The 18,850-nt window shown below is 45.8% G+C and overlaps 1 protein-coding gene across 3 annotated transcripts in view; it reads right to left on the bottom strand.

Moving 5' to 3' along the window:
- Positions 1-356: 356 nt before the first annotated feature.
- The window catches only part of LOC138491357 (heparan-sulfate 6-O-sulfotransferase 1), a 312,459-nt gene continuing 293,965 nt past the window's right edge, over positions 357-18,850 (bottom strand). For 2 of the 3 annotated variants that reach the window (XM_069617852.1, XM_069617853.1), the window contains one exon: positions 357-11,802. In XM_069617852.1, coding sequence (XP_069473953.1) covers positions 11,094-11,802 — 709 coding nt within the window. In that variant the 3' untranslated portion in view covers positions 357-11,093. The remainder of the gene's footprint in view (positions 11,803-18,850) is intronic. The other variant, XM_069617851.1, reaches the window with a different exon arrangement.

The following is an 18,850-nucleotide window of genomic DNA, read 5'->3' as shown; positions in this document are numbered from 1 at the left end:
TGCTACAAATCCGGTCTCATCGCAGAATCCAGATGCCATAGTCTGATGCGGACCACCAGCCAGTCTGGTATACCGTATAGCCCAGTCCCTGAATGAACAGTTATATATTGTCACCCCAAATTACTGGCTAGTGTTGAATTGCCTTTTCAGATGTAGGGAGCTGATACTTGAACAAGAAAGGATTACATGGATAATGATGATACCCAGGGTACCAATTTAGCCGTTGCTTTATTTGAAACACACTAAATTGAGCTGCAACCTAGAACATTTCAACAAAATTTCGTTTTCTTTCCAACACACACAACCATCCAACGCCATGCACAAATGTACAAGAGACCAAAAAAAGCTGAGTCATGTTTTCATTTTAATTTTTTTAATAAAAAATTATTCTTTACAGTAGAGCTCTCCAAAACCACTCGAAAATGCAGGTTACCTGAACATGGACGATGTTTGGATAATGGAGCACGGGGAATAGCCGGGTGTGCGTAGGGAGGAGGCCTGGGGTCAAGTTCAGAAGTCATTGACAGGCAAACCAAAGCCTAAGAAGTGGACTGGAAGACAACAGGAACGACAAGTTTCAGGACGTCGATTGCCTTGATGAGGGTCCCTGGGCTGAAGTGCTCACGCGCTGGCACCAGTGGACAAGACGGGGCATGTGCTGGGGCAAATTCAGGAATGGAGACAAAAATAGAATCATGGCGGAATGTGCTTTGTATGGTTTGAACCGTGCTCTGGTAGTGAGGTGAAAAGGTATGTTCTCCTGATCCACTCGGGTCAACGTTGAGAGGTCACAGGTCGCTTGGCGGCCCACTCCTACAGGGGGCGGATCTGTAAGTGCGCATGCATTAGGAAGCCCACCGTCTGGTTTAAAAACAAACAAAAAGAAAAGTCTATTGGCAAGTTGTTTGGTTTCATGTTAATCTTCTGAAAGTACTGAAGGGAAAATGCTAAAACAGAACATCGGAATTAAATTTGAGACGGGATAATGCAGAAAGAGGTACTTCAACTCATAGGCCTGATGTAAACATTGTAAACAAGTCTAAAAATCTTTTTGCGCTTTCTGCACTGCAATATGTATATAGTGTTGGTTCGAAGAAACAATGAGTTGATACCTTAATAAGGACTATAAAACTGAGCCACAAAGAACTGGTTCCTCAAGTGGAATCAAGTGGGCTGTGTAACTGACAAACAAGTGCCAGTCTTGAGAGGCAAAGGTGTAAGGCTAGACAAACAGCTGTAGCAGTGCACCCTGCTCCCATTATGTCTAGGATATACATTGTATAGCTACATAACCATCATTAAATGTGCTTCGAGTAGACCATGATCTTGAATCCTTGCAATTAAAAACATTTATGGTAACGCAAATATTGTTCTTTGAACACAAGTTATTATGGCTGGCTACACGGTTCTTACTGCAAGTGATCTACACACGAAAGTACACACACAATCTATGAATCACAGATGAGGCGAAATGCTCCAATCGTCTAGAACAAGAAATGATACAGGACTGGTGTTCTGCTGTGCCCAATGCCCTTCAACATCCAACTCCTCAAAGGAGGGAAGGAGTCCATTAGCCACGCCCACTGCACTCCATCAAAGCAGCCAGAGGGGGGGGGGGGCGCAGTGTAAGTGTTGCATGCTGCCCACAGCCATCTTCAACAGTGAACGTGTAGCTAGGATTGGACACAAATAGACAAGGGATTCACTCCTGCCAGGCTGCCAATGAATTAAACAAAAAAACATGTCTAAAGATTTAAAAAACGGTTGTTGCCCCAAAGCAGGCATAACGACCTGCCCGCTTGTCGGATGCATACTTGTATTATAAATTTCAGTTTGTGGATTTCTCTCTTTTTTTAAAAAAACCTCTGTGTACCCCCTTTTTGCTGGAAACAAAATCAGGGAGGCTGGTACACGTTATGTAGAAAATGGACAAACGTTTACACAAGTTTTAAAAAGATACCAAGCTTGAGGTCTGCTCCATATTTAGTCCATGGTAAACTCTAGGATGGGTGTACAACCAAGTCATTTGCCCCTGCTCAGAAAATAATCATCACCACGACAAGACTTGCCATTCTTATACTGACTGGAAACAGTTACTCTACAGAAGTGCATTTACTCACCTCAGATGGCTTTACTGTTCTTTTCTATTGGCTGGAAGCAGAGTGATTGAGAGAAACCCTGTCGCTCCCCATTGAGGTCCACCACCCCTTCAAGAGGCTGCTGCTCTGAAAGAGAACAACCCACACGTTGGATTTGAAATGTTCCAGCGTGTCTCCCGAGTATCAGAGAAGAAGAAAGGGGGTCAGAGTAGGATGTGGAGCTGTGTCAATGAGCTGCAATTACCCTAGTGAGGAGGTCAGCACAAAAATGAAAAATAGACATTATGAAGGATATTTCATGGTTGTGTGTTTTAGTGCAATGTCTGGATGGTCGGTGGAAATTGTGTTACTTAAATCAGTTGCTATTCTCTTCAGAATCCAAAGAGGGTTTGGAAATCTGCCCATGATCCAACCCAGGAACAGTTTTGATAATGATTGGTAATTTATAATGCACTTAATACCAGGAGGTTTCTAAGCGCGGACCTGGGAATTGAACCTGTGTTGCCCTTCAAGGCGAGCGTGTTGCCCCGGAGCCATCCTCCTGAGACGAGTTGGAGTATGGTATTCTATATAATAGGCTCTCCAAGAAGAGACAATTAGACGCATGCTGGTCCACTTTAACTTCCTTGGAGTCAACATTTGCAAGGAGGACATTAGTTCTGTGCAAACTGCCCGTTTGTCTTGTATGTGAACGTCAAGTAGTGTAGCATGTGGCTGCTGGCTTGATTGTGTAAGCATGGCATCATTTGCACAGAATATTATGTCTCAGCCATATGCACTCCTATGCAGTTCCTAGCGGCCATTTGTGGCCCATAAGGCTCTGGAAGGCCTAAACCACAGATCTCATGAGTGGCCCAGACGTGTTGCGAGGTCTGGAAAATATCGCTAATGTTGGGTTAGCTAGCCTTTTGGTTGTAGCCCCCCCCCCCCCCCCGAGCTTCAATCCGGGGCTACAACCTATAGTAGCCCCCTTCGGGCATCGCATCTGAGTGGCGCACCACTCACTTGTTCTTGGACCCCTGATGAACACCTGGAAATACTCTGAACAGTTACCAACTCAACAGTGGGAAATGTGTGCAAATTAAGATACAAGACCACCCAACTGTCAGTCACCTAGATAACTTTGATTGCAGTCATCTAAACGAGGCACAAAGGTGCCTCAAACTTTTCCCAGATTAGGGTTTCTTTTTATTTTGTCCCTTAACCACATCTGAATTATTTCAGCATCCCACCTAGAGAAGGCAATACATACATGTAATTAATATTCACCCCTTAAACAGAACTATGGCTTGATCCATTTTGTTTGTGTTGTGTGCTATGCTTGCACTGCCCTCTGCCACCCCTCTGTAACTGGTTCATGGCAAGACTGAGCCAGTACGTTTTGCCCTGTATCATGCATCATTCCTAGCCCACCCAGCTTAGCATGGTAATCATTGAAATGGTTCTGCTCCAGTGGCCTCAATTTTGTTTTTGTGCTGCATTCTTTTCTCGGTCCCTCAAACCTGCTACAGAATTAGCCATTGCAGGTCTATGTTCTGACAGAAGCACTACTGCGGTGTATGCCAATGTGTGCGGATTGCTGAACCACTCTGCTGCTGAGCAGACAGGGCGTGGGTTTCCTTCAGCAAAGGGCAAGAAAGCATGAACCTCTAATCAGGAAAGAACACTGCTGAGCTCGAGACAAACTGGAAACGCATAGATCTTATGTGCAACAATGTGACTTCTCTCTTCAGATTTGGTTCTTGGGACAAAGGGGCAACGTCTTAACTATGAAAGAGATCTCCCTCTGCATAACCATCAGGAGGAGTAAGGAGGGGCGTGTCCAGGAGTTGCACATGCTACCCCTGGAATCTGATTGGCGACCCCACGTGCCACCCCATTATCCTAAACTATAATCATGTGTGTGTGCGCTCCTACTTTATGCCATCCGTGGGTCAACCCAGTCAAGAGAGTCCGGACACGCCATTGGTAGTAAGTGGAAGGATTGAAAGTTCGCACCTCATCAGCTCTTTCTAAGGTCTATGTGTGCATTCTTCCACTTATGCATCCACTCAAAAAAAACTTTTCACTTAGCCCCTTGATACCTTTGCATTCCAAAACAGATGCATACCTCTGCCAAGGTACCAAAATCTGCATGATCGTTTCCCTGGCCAAATTCAGAAGCAATAGTGCCACGTTGCTGCTTCTTTGCACCAACCCTGGCACTGCAGCCACATATTTCGCTTCCATCTACCGAAAATTACCCTGCTTCTCCACTACTGTGGCCTTCAAACTGCTCCACACTAACACACCCGATTCACTGCCCACCAGAACCGAGTAGTCTCTACCATCCGACTCCCCCCCCCTCCCCCATGTGCACCAGAATTTCCCACTTCCAATTACTCTACGTGCCGAAAGCCAGGCAACATGCCAATACACTTACATTACAGCCCTCCAAAGTACTCCGCTACTCCACTGAAATCTCTGCCAATGCACCCTTATCTCAGCCCTTGGATCACATGTCCATTGCCCTGTCTTGCACCGTCATGGATATCTCTAATGCCTTACAGCATAGGCGGCAAATCACTATACAAGTAATTCATTTCTTCCTTTAGTCAGACTAAGGAAAAGTTACTTACCTACAAAATGAGCCCTGGACGCGTGTTTACTCAGTCGAATGTTTGCATGTCACCAGATGCGGGGGGTGGGGGGGGGGGATCCTTCCAATTTTAAGTTCTCTTCCTTCAACATCACTTGTGCCCAATGACGTTGCAGAGTTAATGGACGCCGATAATCCACAGACTCAAAGGTACACATTGGGCCTCTGTTCTGAGGAGGGGGTGGGTTGCATATGAATGAATTAAAGATGCCCATGCAGGACCCCTAGCATTACAGCAAATCACACTCCCCTCTCCAGCCGGGGCTGTTCTCTAGGTTCACATACTGGTATAGTATGGCAAGGCTCCTGGGTGAAGATTCAAGATCAGGTGCGTCACTTAATTGGACAGAGGGCTAGCTGGGATCCAAAAGCACCCCTCGCAAGCCGCTCCCTCCACTGGATCTAGGACCATTAATAGCATGAAAATACACAGGCTGGTGGATTATTAAAGCAGTTCGGGCAAGCAAAGTGAGTCAGCTTGAAACCACTTTGGGGGTTCGATTGATCTTTCCATCCTAATTTGCACAAGTTAAAGCACATATTCCAGGAAGAATTTGATTAAAAGTTTCTCTTTTTTTTAAAATGCTGTACGGAAGAACATGAAATATTGCAATACGCAAGAGGCCAGATTAGCAACTATTCACAGGGCACTTCGCTACTGTACAACTATGTGTGGCCCTTCAGAAGCAATGGATGCACGGTAGACTTCTGCATGTGTGCCACATGATCACTAAAGCAGCGCCCTGCTCTTCCACCACCATCACACTGGGCAAGAGGTCAGCCACATGACAATCCGACAATACTGGACGATTTGTAAGCATTAGATCTCAACCTGCAACTTTAATTGTATGGTTAGTTTACGATTCGAGATTTCCATATAAAGTAATGTGGGAAGGGTGGAAGTGACGGGGCACCAGAAATGTTGTGTTAAACTCCGGAATGAACAGGAGTTGCTATTGTAACTGTACATTCATATACATTGCCTCTACTTAAAGGGGTTTTATGCATGCCATCCTTGTAACGCTATGTTCCTGGCAATTGCAATTTTTACAGGGGCATTTAATGCACATTTTTATGAGCTCCAACTTACTGCCTTCTCTTTATGATTGGTATCAAATTCTTACAGGGTGGCTTTATAAACAAACACCATGCAGCTTCTACTTACATGGCCAGGGGACTGTTTATTTCTGTGTATTTATCGGTTAATGTCATGTTACTTCCCTTGCTCAATATCCCCTTGTAGTCTGCTGGCATTCCGAGGCGATCCACGGAGAACAGCAACATCTTTCTCTCACTACGAAAGCTGACGCCACTGATGGAGAAGACTTTCCTTTGCTCCCCGGTCAGATTGTATTGCCCTGCAATGCACATTGCCCAACGTGGTAGGCCTGATCCGGCACGTACGCCTTATGTTGGACACCCCTAATGGTGCATGCTGGCTTCTGATCCGGCTCTGGAATCGGGAGACCAGAAGCAAGGACTATAGGCAGTGGCTTTCCTAAGGGGGGAGGGGACAGGGTTTGGGAAGGAGGGTGTTAGAGCCCCAGATCTTTTGGTTGTAGCTGCGGATAGAGGCTCAGGGGCTACATCCAAAAAGCCAGCTAGCTCAAAGTCGGGCCAGTCCTGATATTAGCGTCGCCCCAGATCTTTTGCAGGCCTAGAAACACCCTTGACCACAAGCTACTGCAGAACAGTAACATGGCCTCAGGGAAGATTGATGAAGTGGTAATGAAGGGAATCCACTGTCGAGCTTCAGCTGCATAGGGACTTCAATGAATTCTGCTGAAGGAAACTTCACCGCTCCCTCCCAGCTCAAGGCAGCAGAAAGAACTAGTTTTAATGCAACACAAACTGCCTGGCTAAAATTAGTTACTGTAAGGAGCCCAGCAATCAGATCATGTATGACATTTCAGGGTGCGTCAGGGGTGATCAAAAAGGATGCGCGAGAAATAGTGAAAGATATTGACGTTGGTTTTACGAGAGAGGATACACACATTCATCACTGTACGAATGCGTAACTTTTTTGTTAGGCCTGGTCTCGAAAAAAAATCATGGGTTTCAAAACAGGAAATTCAATATCAAAATTGTGTTAAGAGCTTTCGTGCATGGCTTTAATATGAGCGGGCAAGCCACTGGCAAATGGTGCCCGTAGCTTTGACTATCAGTCTCTTTTAGGATCCTGGCTACAGCTGGGCCCACCACCTAAACTTACTGAATAGACCCACTGAAAGGGCAAGTTGATTACACGGACCTCAAACTCAAACCTTAGATAAGGAGATGCATATGGCAATGCCAGGTGGCACCAACTGGAATGTAGTCACATGTAGGGTAGATCTGATCGAGTGGTGAGGTACACTCATCCTGGAAAGCAAAATCTTGAAGTTTGTCTTTGGGAAAAATGTCAACATAACCCCAATTTTCTCCAAAAGTTGGTTGATGGCTGGACTGGATCTGAGTGGAGATGACGGCCATTCCCATGCAAAGAGTAGAAGCAGATCAGAAATGTCAATTTGAATCCTCCCTCAGGAACAGCCTGGAAAATACAACCAAAAGATGTGGGGCCAACCAGCATGAAGACAGTTGCACCACAAGGTGGAGAATGGAAAGTGGGACCATGGCTTGGTTGATGCCAGAACTCAAGAGCCGAATCCCTAGTACCCCTAGATATAGTTAATGGTCAAAGTGAGCCTGGTCACAGTCAGAAGGCCTAGCCCACAGGGTTTGCTACATATTTTGTATCATAGTATCTCAACATGGACTGGTCAGTGGAGGATGGAAAAAGCCTCGACATTAAACAAGATCATCAAGTCAGGAACAGAAGAACCGAGATGGCTTATGGATCAAATGTTGGATTGGAGACTAAAGTCAGATTTTGTTTCAGAGACACCCACTTCAAAATTGAAAGCAATTCCTTGCAGCCAAAGAAAGTTTCAGGGATGATGCCGCTGAATGGCTACCAATGAGGGAGCGGCCACTGGAGTTCAAAAACTGGAGGATGGATTAGCATTAGCCAGACTTTGCATCAGAAAAACAAGTCCAAACAATGTGGGGACGATACAGGCACTTTGAAAGGGTCACAGGACTAAATTGATTAATCCCCCAGGTAGGTGGTAACATCTCCGCCATCCTCACTGTCTGTAGACTCAGACTTGGATTTAAAGGCTCAGCAAGCTTTGCCACCTTTAGGGCTGCATGCGCTCGCCATGAGGTTCAGTAAAGACCATCTTTCTCAAGCTGAACTGGATTGGAAACCTCTCCAACAAACAAAAGTGGTCTCGGGAAAACAAAATCCAAAATGACAGGAAATCCACCGCAAAGAGAACACACCTCCAGAAGATCAAACAGAAATCAACTCAATGTGCCTACACCAAACTTCACTTGAGGGTAAATACTTGGAAAAAGCCAAAAATCAAGGAAAAGGCAGCGGAAAACCTCTGCTGCCGCGTCTGACACTTACGAGCGTGGTGGGAAATGAAGCAACGATGGAGCGAAGCAGTATGGAACGGCCTGGACATAAACAGAACCCACGTCATGCCATCTTGATGCAGTCAATATGAAAAGGTGTTAATTGTGATTACTACATTTTTTTCAGGCTCTTCCCAAATAACATTTGGAGATATGCAAGCAGGTCAACCCAAGAAGTTTCCCATCCCGATTCACGTGCCAGTCCATTAGCCTTAGCAAGCGCAGCACCTGCTCTGACAATACCTGCACCAAGCAAACGGGGGGGGGGGAGGGGGGCTTTGGTCCAGCCCACTTGGACGATAAGGGAACAATATGTGTCCAGGCTCTGGGGCTAGAAGCAGACTGGTCGACGGGCATGGGTTTTAATGGTTCCATCTTCATCTGTCATCACAAAAGAGCCATTGCCACTCTGTGATCCCAGTAAGAACACAATCACACATTCCAGGCAATGGGAAGAGCTTTGCCACACATTTAGCACTTCACGGTAGGCAGAACTTTCTGCTTATGGCATGAAACGACCAATAGGGAACCCTGTATCAGACTCAGTCTCATGGAAAAGGTTTCTATGATACCTTGAGGAACTTCCTACGAAGGAGAAGCAAGCCACCTGTAAGGCTCGTTTAAGCCTGTTCCAATTAGGAAGAGCAGCACACAGCAAACCCAGGCAATGCACATTTTACTGCTGTAATGACACCACATTATGCCTAAGAGGGCCATCTCCTACTTGAGAAAATGTCGCTAGCCTACATGGTTCTCAAGAAAGATCATGAGAATGCGCTAGTAGGGAGGCTCCCCTTAATTAGAATTCAGGTCAATGGGGTTTCCGAGAAGCCAGCACAGGGAGCACACACTGTCTGCATGAACATCTACTCTAAGTAAACCCAGCTGGTCTCCGACTCAGCACTTCTCCTTTGCTGAAGTGGCTGCATTCATGCATTGCATAAAATTTGGCTGACATCTGCAATTTCAACTGCGACTCAGAACAGCCCACTAGAATCCCGTCCACGCCTTCAAGCCCCTGAAGGTTTGCCTGAAACGCCCAAACTTGGCTGCACAGCGGTTGGCTGCACAGCTTCACACTGGAGTAAAGATTTAGAAGCTAGCCCAACAAGTCATGGATTTCAATAGAGCACAACAGCTACTCTTGAAATTGCTTCAAAAGGTGACGCGGCAAAGGCTCTCCAGCCCACTGGAGAGAAGTGAAAAACCATATACCTAGGGGCACAGTCATTCAGTACTCAATCCAAGCCAAGGAAGGTGCCGCAAGGACCGGTACAGCACATGAAAAGCCATCACAGCACACCACACCTCCAGAGAACCCCGACATGTTTTGGTTTACTCAACACCAACCAAGGGCACCAGCTGAGGGACCACAAGTTCTCCATGTGGCTATGGACAGGGAAATGGTTGCCCCCCCCCATTTCAACATGTAAACCCCCCGTGTCTCACATTTTGCACCCCACTCTCACTACATCAGGTTTACAGATGCCACATACACCCCAACCTGTGCATTATTTCTAAAAGTGCTCATCAGATGAAGTCCAACTGAGAAACTAAGAGGGGAATGGTGCCTGAACGCCACAGGCGCTTTGTCTAGTAGTTTACTGTTGAGGAATTGTACAAGAAAATAAATAAACTTACATATTTTACAAAGCTATTAACTGGAGGACATCTTCACCCTGGGTTTTATCGTGTAGTATGTCTCTTGTGTGTTTCCTACGTGTGCTCGATCTGTAGCTTACAATTCACATGAAGAGCGATGGAAGACCAGAAAAAGGTACACTTGGTGTAGACAATGAAGGTGGTTTTGGGAATTGAGATTGGGAGAGGTACGGAGAGCAGACCTCCTCACAAGCACGGAGTCTGCCGCTGAAGGAAAGCCCAATTTTACACTCTCAAAAAAATGGAATGGCAACACATGGCGTGATTTTACATTCATTCACTTTTTTTTTTAAATTGAGTTTTTTTCCAAGCACAAATTTCCAGATATTTTATATACTTCCTGCCAACTACATCGAGAGGTTAAAACAGTGCGACATTTTAAAAATGTTTTCTTGATTCCTCTAGAAGATGGCAAGGGTAGGGAGCGGGAGAATAGGGGCATATGCCGTGCCACCGAAGGGGAGCTTGCAGTTGGGCTTTAAGCAGGGATGGAAGAGTTCCATGGCATTTTAGAGATCTGCAACTTAAGCCTGTTATTGCATTTTGCCTTAAGTGTGCCAATTCGACCCCCCCCTCAAATCCCTGTGAGCATAAAGAGAAGATTGGACTGCAATAAAATTAATATTAATCCCTTTGCTTCACTTGGCTTATCCGCAGCCCATTGCGTCACCTTTTACACCGGTCTCGGTGTCGCTACACCCAGTGGCTCGGCCTGCCCTATGCCCAGGGAGAGGCAGCGGGACATACCAGGGTAAGAAATGTCCCAACCTTCTTGGGGGAAATATCAGGCAAGTCGCTAAATTAGATTCAACCACACACGAATGCAGTTCAGTAGTGAGTGGAGTAGTGGTCCTAACAGACTTAGCAGTGTTTAAGGGCCATGGGTTCCTTCCTCGACCCCAGCCATGGCCTAGCCTGTGCGTGATTAATCGCACGTTCAGTGTTTAGAGGCAGACTGAGGGCACGCCGCCTGTGTGTCCATGCTTTGCACCTCACAATCAGAACACCAGGGCCCAAGGGCTAATGATTCTGTAAGTGCAGCTTAGCTGGAGCTTTTGCTGAGCCTTACCAAGTCTGGCTTTTTCATTGATCTCATCTCCTTTCCCAGGAACTTCAAACAAGGAAGTGTTCCACCTTTGTGGTAGAGACTTTTAAAAGTATTAACCCAGAGAAGGAAAATAAGCCTCCCCTGCATAGTGCCCCATAAAAGTATAAATGTCCACCCATGGCTACCATTTCTCTATGATATGGCTCATGTAGTCCTCCGTTGGCCAACGCCCTTGCTCCTCAGTCTCCTCCTTGGGCAGGGCTTCATTGGAGCGGTGAAGGAGCCGCTCCTCCCGGTGCTTGATCCGCTGCTCCCTCCGCTCCAGCTGTCGCTTGAACTGGTAGCGCTGCTGGAAGAGGTCTTTTGCATAGTCATAGAGCTTCATGTCCAGCTCGTTGAGCTCCTCAATGCGCTGGATGGTGGTGTTGTCCAGGTCCACCCCACCAGCACGGGTGTTATTGTACTGCATGAAGGGCCGGATGAACTTCAGGTTAAAAGTCCTCTCAAACAGGTACTGAGTTTTCCGCTGAAACTCAGTCAGGCCAAAGAAGGCCATGTCCCTGAGATTCTTTTTGGCACTCTCCAACAGCACCTGAGCCCGCTTGTTCTCGGGAATGAACGACATGTTGTAGCAACCGACCAGGCTAAGGTCCGCCAACATTCGCACCTGGCGGTTGTTGGCCAGATTGTAGGGGCATTCCATGAATTCCGGCAGTGTACAACCTGACCAATCTGTACCCTCATAGCAAGGTGGCAGCTCGTCTGGGGTGGGCGTCCGGCCATCACACATGTGCAGGGACGTCTTCCAGGTGGCGCCTCGCTGCACGTGCCGCCATTCACTCAGGTACCGCGACACAGGGTCTCTCAGCAGTGTGATGTAATAAAATTTCCTGTAGGGGGGAAAAAGAACAGTCAATAAGAGGCAGAAAACAAAACAATCTTATAATTACACGCATGTTAAGAAACGGGCACAAGAGTCAGAATGGGTGACAGTTCTAGATACACAGATACTACTGGAAAATATGGATGGCCAGAAAAATCGGGACCAACAGTTATTTAGGTCTGCTGTAACACCCGAAGTAAAAATCCACTGTGTTCCATCATTTCCATTAGTGTGCATTATAATTTTAAAATCCTCAGTTCCTGAGCCAGTTATCACATCCCTCTAATACAGTCGAGATACAGCTAAAAAGGAGAGCAATTAAGGCGATTAACTGCTATCCGAACTTTGGAACATTAGCTATTCTATTGTGCTTAATGGCGCAAGATTGTGTGTTAACCACCTATTCAAAGTCTACCTTGGTAAAAAATGATTACTGCTGGATTAGCTGCGGCAGTGGAGCGCGTTGGCCGATTTCAGTGAACCTCCCTGCGAGGGCTTCTGGAAAAGGAAGCGCAGTGACCACCGTCAATCCTGGATCCTTGTGCTTCTAAGTTCAAAGGGAGTAGGCAGAGTGGGCTTGTACCCCACATTGCACTCCTACCTAAATATCTACGGTCTCTCTTGTGGTTTACAGCAGTCTAGGATGTGGGTCTGCAATCTTTGGTTCTCCGGTTATGGGAGGTTTTGTTGGAAGGGGGCAACTATTGATGGAAAGGGCACATTTTGGAAACTTGGTAAAGAGTTGGGCAAGATCAATTTTTAATAGTATGAAGTTCTCTCCAGATATCAGTGGGGAGGTCGCATAGGGTGGTTCAGAAGTCAAGGAAGACGCAGAACCTGGCCCTGGTGATGCTGGTTTCACCACCATTTGGCACCCTATGATAAATTGGAACATTCCTGTCCATTATGAAAAGGATGGAGGGCATCCGCCTCACATTGGGGCAGATCAATTTGTATTTAACATCGAGGATATCCCGCAAGAGTTGGAGTTTGCCTGAAAATAGGATGTCAAGTAGGGGGCTCCAAAGGGGGGGGGGTAACAATCAAGCAGAAAGACTCATCAAAAACTACTGAAAAGGAGGAAATATGCCCTCACCCCTAGGGAGGGATGACACGGCTAGGGCAAGAAGAGCCTGGCGTGCAGCTAAGTAGATGGCACTACTTACAGTTTGCATCCGACCCACACTTTGGGAGCACAGTCAAGTCAACTCCCTAGCCTCTGCTACCGCATCCACGTGCAAACTTATCAGAGCGAGTAAACAATTCATCTCCACTGACAGCGGCCTTATTCTCGCGAGAGCCCTCATACTCTCTAAATTGGATTACTGTAACGCGCTCTACATTGGTGCGAACAAACAGATTATCCAAAAAATACAGGTACTCCAGAACAATGCCTTGAGAGCAGCACTCAAGATCAACAGAAATGAACACATTTCTTCCACGAGAAGAAAATACAAATGGTTATCTACCTTTGATAAAATCCAATTTAAAATTGCCTCCCTCACATGCAAGTGCCTCAATAATAGAGCACCGCCATACCTCACCTACAGAATCAGTAGGAAAACCTCTCTCAGACCGACCAGAACAGCTAACTAATTGCCTGCAAGTACCACGCTTCAAACTCTCCACTATTGGGGGACACAGCTTCCCAGTTAAGGCTGTGCAATTGTGGAACTCCTTACCCCCTGGCCTTAGAGAACACAAATCCTTTTCTAAATTCAGACAGAACTTGACAGACTGGCTAAAAGCAAATGATAAATAACTTCCTGACTAACACTCACTCGACCATCCACATGCTCCATCAGCACATATCCTTCCGCACATTGAGTCACCTAATATGTGTTAGTCCTCTCTGGACACCCTCTCTGTGCTGTGTTGTACTGCGATAATTATATCCAGCCGCTCATGCAATGCACATTGTATTTATACCATTGTATCTCGTGCACCTATCTATGTCTTTGTATTTCATGTACCTATATAACCAAGCTGAATGTATCCTTATTGCCTGCGCCCCGATGCCCCTGGGTCTGGAGCGCATTATAAAAAAAACAAACAGTGAAGGCCCAGGCAAGGTTGGAGGCGGGACCACACTTTATGGATTGCTGGTTAACGGGGTATTGCTTGAACCTAAAGTTGTTCCTCATGCATTTGGGTGGTATTAGTCTGCACCAAAATGTACCAGCTGATCTGGTTGCAAATGTTACTAAAAGCTAGAGCCTAAATATTTCCACTGCATGCTCCTCCTTTTTTCAGTTTGGAAGGATCCATGGAAAGGCAAAATTAAGTGTGTCCCCCAAAATGGACAGCCTGCATTTTGATCTTGCTTTCTCACACATGGAAGGACGCACAGGCATCAGCACTGCAAAAGGAACCTGTGCAAAAAGAACAAATATGTAACTGACAGCAGCATTGTAAGCTTCAAAGTTACAGTAAAGAAAGGAGACGATACACGCCAGGGTGGCGCACCAACCCTGTAGGTAACCACCTGTCACACAAGTTAAGGGCCCGAGTGCAACGAGGGTCCCTTGATGAGGGCGGCACAGTTACCTAGAGGGTCAGTCCACCCCCGAGGGGCATATCGTCATTAGCACCCATGTAGATCCATACATGGGTGCCAATAGATTTTTTCCACCTAAATTAAAACAAAAATAACTGTTGCCGTGCGGTCCGACGACACCGTGCGGTCATCAAGGCAAGTAACTTTTTCAATACTCTTAACTGTCGTAATGAAAACTGAAGAGGGACTGCCGGTAAAACAGCACAGCACTGCGCCAGGCCGCTCCACAAATGTGGGTTTTATTTTTTGAGAGGGGAAAACATGTTAGCATGTTTAGGGAACTAAGCGGGTGCTCAGAGATCAGGGGGGTGGGGGAGCGAAGAAGGGAAGGGGCTCCGGCAGCCCAGAACGCAGGTTTGCACTATACAGTACAGCCCACGTTCTGGGATGCCCGGTTGGCCAGCGCCCACATGCAGGGTGCTAATGCCCGTTAACCAATAGTTTATCGTTGCACCATTATTAATGGCTGCCAAATTCCCTACCAAAATGAAGACTGCGTTGTATTTTTCTACATCTGCCATCCTGTATCCTTGATGGGGAAGGCAACTGTGAACCCACCAGGCCTCTGCGGTTGGCTTTTGTGTTTGCTGCAGCAGTTGGTCTCACGCGCCCGGTCTAAGCTTCTTGCACCTTCACTCCGGGATAGCGTGTGCAAGCAAAGCGCAACACTGACAGAACAGTGCATTAATGCAGCAATAGCTCTGCAAGTCCCCCCTCAAACAGAAGCTTGGGGACTGGTTACATTGCATCGAATGCGGGCAGGCAGACTTTGCAATGGTGTCCAGCCACGGCTTTATTGGGAGAGCCCGGTCACCCTAAGAAAGGCACACTGTCCAGGAGACGGCAACAGAGCCATCATCAGGGTTCGAAATTGGGTAACATTTAGCTCCTGCTTGTGGCCTAGAAGAGCCTGTTTATCCTGACACTGAGCTACTTTTGGCTCTCCTGGCCACCTGATGCCAAACACACCTAGCTCAATATATAGCTGTGCGTTTGGGACAATATAAAACTAAACTTACAACATATCTATAGAATATTTAATCTATAAGGGGTTATAAATTACGGAGAAAATGATGTTTGCATTTTACGTGGAAGTTAGATTTGCAGAACGTTATGTACTAGCGCCTCATTGCCTAGTGGTAGCTCCTAGTCACTCGTTAATGCTGTATATCTAGGAGATGCTTTCAACTCTTGCTTGACCAGTCTTAATGTCAATCCCTGCATTAGCATCAGAGGAGCTGTACTACAAGGGACCCCAGCCAGGGATTGTTTGCTTGCACTGGGTAGTCTTTTATAAGGCAGAGTCAAAGTACACATTAGCAGTGAGTCCAGGGCGATTTGCAGCTCTAAGGGAGGAAGTGCAGCTCTAAGGGAGGAAGTGCATTTGCTGAAGCATGCTGATCTACACATCTAGCTAGCAACATCCCGTTTCCTTCTATTTATTTTAAAAGCAAACAAACTACACTGTTCGTCTTACTAACAATTTCAACCCCTTAGTTACAAGGTAAAGCAGATTTCTCAAACTAAAAATCAGTGTATTTCAGTAACTGATGTAACTTTGCTTTTTGTGGAAATTGAACTTTTTTCCCACATCATGCATAATAGGATTTAGAACGGCATTAAATAATGACAAGCAGCAGGTAATGTTAACACTCGTGTATACCCCAGGGGCGAGATTAAAGACGGAGTTGGTGCATGGCTGGGAGCCCAGGTTTTTTTATTGCAGTGTGTGCAATTTTCTAGACTTCAGAAAATGCATGTTCCCACTGGATCTTTAGATGTGCGCCAACATGCATCGTAGTCTGTGAAGAGGAATACTAGCACTCTGTGTATGGCTGCCAACTTGTAGGTTTTCTGTGTTGGGCAGAGGGGGCTAAATCACATTCTTTGAGCTCGGAGTGACATCACAGGAAATGGTGATAAACATGTAAAGGGGGCAGGGGGAAGTGGTATGTACCTCGATTTCAAGCTGGTCCCTTTTTTTTAGAATGGACATTTAAAGTTTCTACAGTTATCCATGCTGTCTTTACAAATATTCCAAACCTCTCTAGGTGTGGAAATGAAGGCTAAACCCACTGAAACTGCTGCATATTTACCTCGTGACCAATCCATGCAATCCCAGGCAAATCACTCTTCCTAACTGGATCTCATTTTCTTGGGGCGCCAACACAATGCGATCACCAAGAAAGGAATGTGCTAGGTGTGCCCTGCACAAAACGCCCACTCACCCATGCTTTAATAGGATTTCACATAATAATCAACGTCAAAATTAATGTATGTAGTGTACACCAGAGACTAACTAAAAAGTCCAGGGTCTAACCACAGGACTCATTTGAACCCATGATGCTTGACGCGGTCTTGTTTCCAAGACAAGCAGCTCCCCCTGTGCTATCCCCCCGGCCTATTACTTACTGCACTGGTTTTTATACAGCACTCAGTTTTAGTGCGAGGTGGGAGGGATGTTGAATTGCAGTGTATGGGTCACTTATCAGTATCCATATTATTAGTGAGGTGGAAAGTAGAATTTGAATGCGTTAGTGAGGGGTACAAGCAATGGAGACCCACAATAGGCATTTCAAGTAGTTATTCCATGCAGGAAGTCTTTGCATTGGTGCGCCTCTGAGCACAGCCACAGTGAGGAGCGCCTTGAGATCATACCAATGGTACATAAGGCGCTATATAAATGCAGAAATAACATAATGACATAAAATATCACTGAGGGTATCACATAGGGCAAAATTGCAGTGGAGCAACAAACTAAAGGCAGAAGAGATCCAGGAAAAAGCCAAGTGGGGACCACCAGCAGCAAATCACCGCAGAAGGAAATAACAGCAGGGCATTACAGTGATGTTGATCAATGAATTGTAGGCGGGGAAATTGCCTGGGGCATGCACTTCGACTGCAAGGAGTCCACCTGCAATGGTTTCTGTCACTTGCCCCAAGGCCTGTTTCAATGGGGTTCCCACATACTACCCCAACTTCCTAGTGGGGTGGTGGGGCACATTTGTATTGGTCACAGGGATCCTTGCGACCTGCCACACATTTGTATCCAATCTCTGCCACCATGCAGGGCATGGAGTGCCCCCTGCTCCTCCCATTATTGCCAGATTGAGACTGGGGAAGCTCTGCCAGTGATTACGCAAACTAGCAGCTATGTGAAGCGCTGACCAAGCCAGGAGGGCATGAGCCAATTTAATGTTACTTATTTTATCAGCCTCAGAAGGCTGACATTATTTGCAATTGCAGCTTGCATAAATCTGTTTGCAGAAGGTGCATCAACAGACTGAGGAACTTTAAAATTATTCAAAGGATATACTCTAAATTCACCTAGTGGAGTAAACATGTACAAAAATAAGGTTACAGGAAGGGGTGCATGTCGGAATTAATAATTACCACTATCAATACCATAAGTGGCCTTCTATGCCATAATTCTTCAGCATGTCTGAAATTACAAATCGGTACTCAAGACCTTCCTCTTTGCTTCTGCCTTCGCTCCGCTTCTCCCCTGCTGATCTGCTCTCTTGGCACTGTGCACCTGACCACCCTCTGTTCCCTGGGCCCAGGTACCTGCTCACCCTGCCACCCTCCTGGCCACTCCTTGCACTGGGGACTGTATCTGTACGCTTACAGCCCCGCCCAACCCCTCCCCCCCACCCTCCATTTGCACTTCGACTTACCCAGTCTGCTGCCTTAAACACAGCCCTTGCCACTTGCTGGCTGCACTACCACTGTTTATTGCCCCTATTTTCTATTTATTTATTATTATTATTTATCTGCTCTCCTCTGCTCCGCCCTGGTGTGCAGTTATATTTTCGAATGTAATAATTTCTAAAGTCAAAATGTCGAAAGTATTTCGAAAATATAAATGTCGAACAAACAATAAGTCACATTTTTCCGAAATGTTTTCAAATAATCCTACATACAAGGTAAGTGTTAAAATATATTCCATATTTTATTAATCAGTAAAATTGGTATATAGTTAATTATAAATACTTAAATAACAACATTATAAATATTATATAATAACATTATGAAATACTATAAATATTTTATTAAAAGAGAAATCATTTTTTTAATAATTACAAGTGTATCGGTGAATTGCAACTTGGAATAAACAGTATCTGTTTTCACCGCTAGATGGTGCCATTGGATAACAAATTGTAATGTAGATTTTGATGTTATTTGTTAAAGTTATTGACGTAACGTAGCATTACGTTGACGTGGGCGCCATTTTTAAAGTCCAGTTCGTATCCGCTTTCGTTGCGTTCGGGTCTCCGTGCTGCGTGTTCCTGGATTTTTTGTTTTTGGATGGTTTTTTTCTTGGATTTCTTGTACCTTATGGATTTTTTTAATCACATGGATTGTTCCTGTTGGATCGTGGATTGGCATTGGGTCGCCGTGCTCGGGCTTCTTGGATTTTGTCCTTTTGGATGGGTTTTATGTTGGATCGTGGATTGGAATATGGATTTTTACACTTTTTTGCTGGATCTACCTTCTT

This window comes from Ambystoma mexicanum, chromosome 10 (assembly GCF_040938575.1).
Source record: "Ambystoma mexicanum isolate Mex_15411 chromosome 10, UKY_AmexF1_1, whole genome shotgun sequence".
In the NCBI taxonomy this organism is placed as follows: domain Eukaryota; kingdom Metazoa; phylum Chordata; class Amphibia; order Caudata; family Ambystomatidae; genus Ambystoma; species Ambystoma mexicanum.
This window is presented reverse-complemented; position numbering and strand designations above follow the sequence as displayed.